At 38.5% G+C, this 7,837-nt stretch overlaps 2 protein-coding genes across 2 annotated transcripts; one reads left to right on the top strand and one right to left on the bottom strand.

The window, feature by feature from the left end:
- The first annotated feature begins 295 nt into the window (after positions 1-295).
- LOC137711050 (uncharacterized) lies at positions 296-1,527 on the top strand. The gene has a single exon (XM_068450254.2). The coding sequence runs from the start codon at positions 503-505 to the stop codon at positions 1,199-1,201; it is 699 nt and encodes a 232-aa protein (XP_068306355.1). The 5' UTR covers positions 296-502; the 3' UTR covers positions 1,202-1,527.
- A 737-nt stretch (positions 1,528-2,264) lies between these two features.
- Positions 2,265-6,385, bottom strand: LOC137711042 (Amino acid kinase family protein). Its single transcript, XM_068450241.2, has 7 exons — positions 6,026-6,385; positions 5,160-5,307; positions 5,020-5,073; positions 4,189-4,280; positions 3,233-3,459; positions 2,727-2,903; positions 2,265-2,602 (listed from the first exon to the last, which is right to left on the bottom strand). Exons 1-7 carry the CDS (start codon positions 6,226-6,228, stop codon positions 2,496-2,498), a joined length of 1,008 nt encoding a protein of 335 aa, XP_068306342.1. The 5' UTR covers positions 6,229-6,385; the 3' UTR covers positions 2,265-2,495.
- Between the last annotated feature and the right edge of the window lie 1,452 nt (positions 6,386-7,837).

Here is a 7,837-nt window from a genome sequence, read left to right as displayed (position 1 = left end):
AATTTAAATTTCAAAATCTGTATAGTAAATTGATAAATTTTAAAATTAAACTCATTTAATAAAACTATGTAAATGGATAAGCATTTCCACCACTAAAGAAAAAGGAAAAAAAATTATTTTCGAATTCTTCCCTTCTAATCTATCAAGTTCAGGGATCTGAACCATTGAAATTTGATCCAACGGTTACAAACAGGACCTACTTTAAAAATTATAATAACTTTAGCCGTTTGATTAAATTTTAATAACCGAAAGGTTGCATTTAATTGATTAGGAGAAGGGGATTTGGAGATATCCTTTTCCATAGAAAAAAAACACCCTAATCAACAATGTGCGTCATGGAAAAACATAAAACAAAAGAATTGTCTACCTTCCTGGAAATTAGTTTTCGTTGATTATTCAGCCCCCACCCCAATCCACCACCACTGCCACTTGCTCTCTCTCTCTGCAAAATTCATACTTCCACAGAATTTGAGAGAGAGAGAGAGAGAGAGAGAGAGAGAATATGAACCCAGCAAGGCCTCCTCCAGCACCCAAAAAGGAGGTACAACTCCAAGGTCCACGCCCTTCCCCTCTCAAAGTCAACAAAGACTCCATCAAGATCAAGAAGCCACCGCCGCACCCACACCCGCATCCAGCATCCACCCAGCATCGACCTCCAGCTCCACCTCCACAGCCGGTGGTGATCTACTCAGTGTCTCCCAAGGTCATCCACACCACTGAAAACGAGTTCATGTCCTTGATCCAACGCCTAACCGGCCCTTCCACCCCTTCGCCCTCCCCCTCCCCCGACGGCCTCTCGCCGGCTGCAAGACTCGCCTCCGTACACAAAACAAGCCCTAATTCAACCTCAGGCCACAACAAGCCCGTGACCACCACCACTAGTATCAGTACTAGTACTGATGACGACTTCATGGCAAGTATTTTCAATATTCCTGAAGATCAAGGAGGCGGCGGCGGCAGCGGAGGGTCAGTGCAACTTGATGAAATGGGTCAGTTTCCGGGAATATTGTCTGCGCCGCCAGCGTCTCTGCCGGCGGTAACAAGTGAGTTCTTCTCACAGCATCATCAGCATGACGTCATAAGCAGCCCAATGTTGAACAGTTGGATGGGGATGGCTTTTAGCCCTGGTCCGTCTTCGGCTATGATTTCTCCCAGTCCTTGCTCATGGGACCTCTTTAACAATTTCTTGCACAACTTTTAACAATTCAACATTTGCTGCCCAGTCCCCGGTTAGATTTTTCTTTCTTTTTGGTGTATTGCCTTCTATGTTTCTTAGTATTTACCTTCTGCCTTTTACATTTTAGCCATGGTTATTAATTTGTTACCCTGAGCCTGAGTCTTTGTAATCATTTTGTAATTTAGGAGTTTTACTTATTAACTGCTATGGTAATTATTCATTTCCGACATGGATTAGCTACATTGACCAGAACGAATGTGTTCTGTTATAGAATTCAGTTTCAACTTTGCTTAGTTTCTGTAAAACTATCACTATAAATAGTGGATTTCCCTCGTGATTCCCCCCTCCCATTATTGAAGAGTTTGTGGTTTTTTCAATACATTCGATATTATTTATACTAAAAGGTGAAAAAACAAGAGGCTAAACTGACAATATGTTAGCTATATTAATTTGATTTGAGTTCGATCAAACTTAAGACTTCTTATTTACAAGTGAAGATAAATACCACTCGACCGTAATATTAAGTAGAATTAGTACTTGACTATTGTAGAATTAAATGTTGAATATCGCTGGTAAAAATATGAAATCTAAAATATCGCTAATGGACTTAAAATACTAGTATAGCATTAACGGGAAATTGGGAAGGCTAGGTTGTGTTTTTGTCCCCATTCAATTTTGTTCTTACAAGAAAAACTAGTTAGGCTTGCCCACTCTCCTACTTTTTTAATATAGATCTTATCGTTTGTTAAAAAATAAAAAATAAATAAATAAAAACCAGTTATTTCTCAATATCGTCCATTGCTATGTACGAATGTATACATATACGTAGAAACGTATGTACGGACATTTGTTGTGAGTTTCATGCAACGTCGTCCCCTTTTGTCAGCAGACACTTGTGAATTTGTACAACCAGATGAGAGGACATTAGAAAGCGTAATAATATAATAACGGCAGATACATGCCTACATTGACATATGATTAGATCATTAGAGACTGTGCTCGTTTGGAAGTACTTTTAAAATAACTGAAAAACACTCACCAAAAATACTTTCGGTCATTATGAAAACACTTTCAAACGAGCCCTAACTGTTCGAAATCTAAATCTATTAACAATTCTCAAAACCTCAAAACACTTGAGACCAAATGGAAGTTTCAACGTTCAAAATTTATTTACACTTAAAATGCTGAAGATCGTTCACCAAATAAAGAAAAAGATGCCGAATGCTGGCAAAACATTGTATCCTCTGAAGTCATACTGTACTTCCCATGCTGCTCACTCTCGAATCATTTTGAACTTGTATTGTGACGCCCTTCGTACTTACAGCTTCAGCGGTAAACCACCCTCCTTACAAATTAACGTGCCAACCTTCTCCCCCTTTATCGCTTTTGAGATGTTACCGGGCTTGTTTAGATTGAACACAACAACTGCACAAGGGAAAGAAACAATAACAGCATGTTCAACTTAGTTGTGTGGCTGCAATATATACATGCCAATATCAATCTAAATGGCACTAAATGTTTTAGGTTTTAGGTACTTGTCTAAACATACCAGGAATTTTGTTTGTCTGGCATAAGGTAATGGCAGTCATGTCCATTACTGAAAGATCTTTTGCCATCACCTCTTGATATGTTAGATTCTCAAGAAGACGGGCATTCGGGTCACACCTTGGATCGTTGTCGTAAACCCCGTCAACATTTGTTGCTTTCAGCACAACCTCTGCATTGACTACATCCACAATTGAAAGTAAAATGATAAGTTTGAAGCAAAAGAAAAAATTCATAACCCCCACAAACATTCGACACTTTTAGCATAACCTCTGCACTGACTCGACCAATCATTGACATTTTCCACCATCGACAAGTTGCAATTCAGTAAATTTAGGACTATAAGGGTGCCACAGTGAAGATTAATACGAGAAGACTTGATATTTAATCAGCGCCTTTGGCAGAATTCTGAAAATTTTGGAATATTCTAAATTACCGATTTTGAACCATACCAAGACCTCTCATAAAGATATCATGTAGTCTCTATAAGCAAAGGTAGATACTACTTACTTTCTGCACCACGAAGTGCTGCAGCAGTATCTGTGGTGAAGAACGGATTTCCAGTTCCAGCTGCAAAGATCACTACCCTCCCCTTTTCCAAATGCCTTACAGCTCTTCGACGTATATAAGGCTCTGCAACCTCAGACATGCGAAAAGCAGTCTGCACTCGAGTAGGGATGCCGATACTTTCCATTGTTGCTTGAAGAAATATTGAGTTCATGACAGTTGCCAGCATCCTGAAAAATTGAATAAAAAGTACATATCAAATAACAAAGCAAAAAGCTACATACTTGTAAAGTAAAAATTTGAGTCGTAATGTATAATACTTCCTCCAAAACCTCAATTTTCATTTCCCTAAGTATATGCATGCGACAGTTACTTAAGGGCAGATTCCTCAGCTTTCCCATTTGAACCTCATGCCACAACACTTTTCCTTTAATCCAACATTTTACAGTTGGAAATGTTTAATATTGGAAAACTAAAGGTAAAAGAGCGAGGATCCACATGATGTGCTAAATGCAATATAGCCCACATTTTTGTACAGGCCTACAGGTATTGGTAAATGATGGAGAACAAGAATTCCTATTTCGGTATCTTCTTCAGTATTACAAAACAAAAGTACTGGTTACCATCAAGTATATTGCATTTGGACAGAAAAGCACCAAGGTCCATAACTTCGCCGACATTATGTTGCATCTAGAACTTCATCTTAATTTTATGTTTCTCATATCACATATCAAGTTACATTGAAAAACCAACTACTCGGAACACAAAATATCCCAAGTCCAAGGTCCACCTCATGTGATAATATACAAGAGGAAAACGAATTTATGAGACGTGAAATGAACCAGATCCAGAATAAAGTAATCACCCAATGAGAGGAATTATGTAAAAATACAACTAGAAAAAAGTCTACACAGGTGACATCAAACAACATTCAGTCAATCCCAATAAAAGGATTTTACCCGATGTAATCAGCAGATGATTGGTCAAGACCGCTGCTTCCCACCCAAGAAGATCCACGGAAGATATTTCCCCCACCAACCACAATTGCAACCTGAAATACTTAACTAAGATTACTAACACAATAAACTATGTTGAGCACTTTTGGATTTCAGAAGTAAAAAAAATCTCATTAGTAAAATCTGAAGCACTTTATGGAGATTATTAAACATTCAAACTATTCCTATTTCTGCCATCCTTACATCATGCTGGATATTTACAACACGACAACAAAGCTGTATCCTGCTACCCCTTTTGCCCTGAGCCTTCGTCTCATAATCACATCTTCTAACTGGAGCATTTGTAAGTCTTTGATTCACATGTCCAACTCACCTTATCCAATTTTCTCTCATCTTATCTTCAATTGCAGCTATTCCTACTTTACCTCGGATATCCTTGTTCTTAATCTTGTCCTCTATCGTGTACCCTCCCATCCAACAAAGCATTCTCATCTCCATTACACACATTTTTTTGCACATGTTGATGCTTAACCACCCAACATTCCGTGCCATAAAGCATTACTGGATAATTAAATAATAAAAAAAACCTACCCATTCTTATCATGGAGCATTACCCAGGCTACATGCATGTTAACCCCTACATAAATAATTCTTGAATACCCAATTTCACTATTTTTAACTTTATAAACGGGTTACAGTAATGATCAGAGGTATATAATATCATGAGAAGAATACAATGTTTTGTGTGTGTGCGCGCATGCCCTTGCCTTCATGTACAAAAAAGGAAAAGGTCATGTAAAGTACAGTTCTTTAATGTCAAGTGTTAAGCATTACCTCAATGCCAAGGCGAGTCACAGATGCAACCTCCCTTGCAATTTCCATTGTTACCTAATATTATTGAGGGGCAAACATTCAAGTTTCAGAAACCAACGAGAAGGATAACTATCACAGGATGATTTAAGAATTTATGAGACCTTTGGGTCAATGTTCTGTGTATGATCCCCGGCAAGTGCTTCTCCGCTTACTTTAAGCAAAACCCTTCGCCACTTATAAGATGGTCCAGACGAGCCATTCCCACTCATTGTCACCCCAAAGGGAGCCATAGATGACATTTGAGTATGACTGTCGAAAAGATATGAAGATAAAAAGTTAGATACTAGAGCAATGGAATCCAAACCATCAGTACAACACTAATACAAGGGAAAAAAAGAAGCATTTCCATTTTCTCACACAATTTGACAAACAACGAAGACAACTTTCTCACACCCCTTAATTTTTATCCCTGAGTACAAGAAGCTATGAAAAGCGAAAAAGGGGTGAAAGATCGACGGTTGAATAACAGACTTCTTATTATATATCCTACAAGAATGGATATTTCACAACAAAATCAAGTGTAAATGAGGAGCCATACTAATCAATTAAGGAACCGAACCACCTGCTGTAACTGAAATATCTGCATCTTGTCTACCGCAATCCGAATGCAGTCTGTAAATTGACATTCCCAAAATATACTTCTACATGTTGCCGACTGACTTAAGTATTGAAATACAACACCGGCAAATCCTCCTTAATGCAAGTGTGTTCTATGGTCAATTTTCATCCACACTTGCTATTTGATTAATAAACCCTACCAGTTACTAGTTTACTACCAGGAATAACAAGTAACTTATAACTACAGTCAGTTGATAACATATATTCAAGGGCTTCAGAAAACACTTAATTCAATTTCAATAAACACGTAATTACCCGTGATTCTGACAACAAAACTGAAATTAAGCGGCTAACCATTACAATTTAAAGTACAAACACAAGGAAAGTCATGTTCTTGTAGTGGCTATACCTGCGGCGGTTCACCGAGTCGGAACCGGAGCCCATTTCAGAAGATGAGCAGCTAACCGCCGCCAACCGCCCATGTGAGCGGTGATTACTCATCGACACGCCATCGTAAGCGCGCTTCAAGCAACTCACAAACGGACATGAAAACGAACAGGAGGTGGTGGAGGAGGATACAGAGACAAAGGATGAGGGCGAAATTGCCGCCATCAGTAAGTCCTAGAGGCAAGCTCTTGTTGCTCAACAAAGATAATATGCCTCTCTACTGTTTTTCTCTCTTCATTTTATACAAACGGCACACGGCTGGAATGGAGAGTGTTTCCTAAACGACCCACTTAAGTAAAGTTAAAAACATTATTATCTCTTCAAAATTAGATTTATGACACCTATTAGTGTTTTGAAATAAATAATGTGGCAACCAAGTGACGGGCGACTGTAACTGTTGTATTTCAATTTATCTCTTGCATCTGGCTATAGTGCTAAATTTGCTTCATAAAATAAAAGAACCATACACTTAGTTGTAGAGCGAAGAATTTACGCCATCAACGAAAATTAATTACCAATTAAATAGAAAGCATTCATAATTAATATAAGAAAAATAGGTGTTCAAAGAAAATGAAAAGTAAGTGTCTAGAGAAAATTAAATGCATAAAATGTCCCCCCCCAAAAAAAAAGGGGTTAAATTACTTTTTTACCACCTCAATTTTGGGTTACATAACATACTCATATCTCAATTTTTTGAATATTTTAATGTCATACATCAACTTACGAATTTGATGCAATGTCTAACTACATAGGATAATACTCGAACATGAGGGATGCATTTTCAAGGAATACAGCGGGAAAAAGTGTTTTTCCTTAACCGCGATGTGGAACCAAGCACTCAGAGATGGAGGCAATCGAACTGGGCTAGTGGAAAAGAAGTGTAATGGTATGCGGAAAGGAACAAATGGTACAAGGCTCAACTGCAAGGGTCAATCATCATACCCACTAAAAAAAGATGAGTGGGATAGTTTTTGAAGAGTGGCCGCTCTAGAGGAGTTGTCATTTTAGTTTAGAGGCTAGCTAAGTGGTGTAGAAGTCCCACGTTAGCTGAACAAAGAGTAAAAGTGTTAGGAATATCAGACCATTCCTCCCTCCCTCACCCCTACCCATCCTGAGTGGGGGTGCAAGAAATGTACTCCTGCGAGGAGAGTTTTTCCTTCTAAGAAAATGAAATTTGTTAAAAAAATAAAATTCTAAAAAGGTGAGCACGGCTACATTCTTCATGGTGGAAGGTTCCAAGATTTTATCTGGGAACTATTCAAGGAGAGATTCAAGAATAATTTTCTAAGTCCATAATTTCAGATATCAAGAGGCAAAAGTTTCTACCACTCGAGCAAGAGGAAGGCTAGTGGAGTATTGTCCTAGTATTCATGATATTGAAGAAGAACTGAGGAAGCAGTTTATCGCAGGTCTTAATCCGAAGTTGTGCACTAATACAATAATGAATGATGGGGTCACCCAAAAGACAATTTTTCATACAACTCAGTGGGTTAAGCAGGACAATAACAGGAGGAAAGAGAAACAGGCAACGAAAGGCAAGCAAGCGAGCTCTAGTGGAGAACAGCTCAGTGGCTTCAACAACAAGTTTAAAGCCAAGAATATCAAAGAAGCATTGTTTATTGGTGGAATAAAAAACAAAACGGCTTTTAAGAATAGGGTCAGCCTTTAGGCTCTACTACTAGCGGTGAATCTAACACCACTACACCTTGGGCTAGTAAGGGTTACACTGGCAGTGGGCGATTCTCTGGGAATGGATCTCCAGTGTTTATTTTCG

The sequence above is a fragment of the Pyrus communis genome, chromosome 15 (assembly GCF_041283825.1).
Source record: "Pyrus communis isolate YQ-2024b chromosome 15, ASM4128382v1, whole genome shotgun sequence".
NCBI classification, from domain to species: domain Eukaryota; kingdom Viridiplantae; phylum Streptophyta; class Magnoliopsida; order Rosales; family Rosaceae; genus Pyrus; species Pyrus communis.
This window is presented reverse-complemented; position numbering and strand designations above follow the sequence as displayed.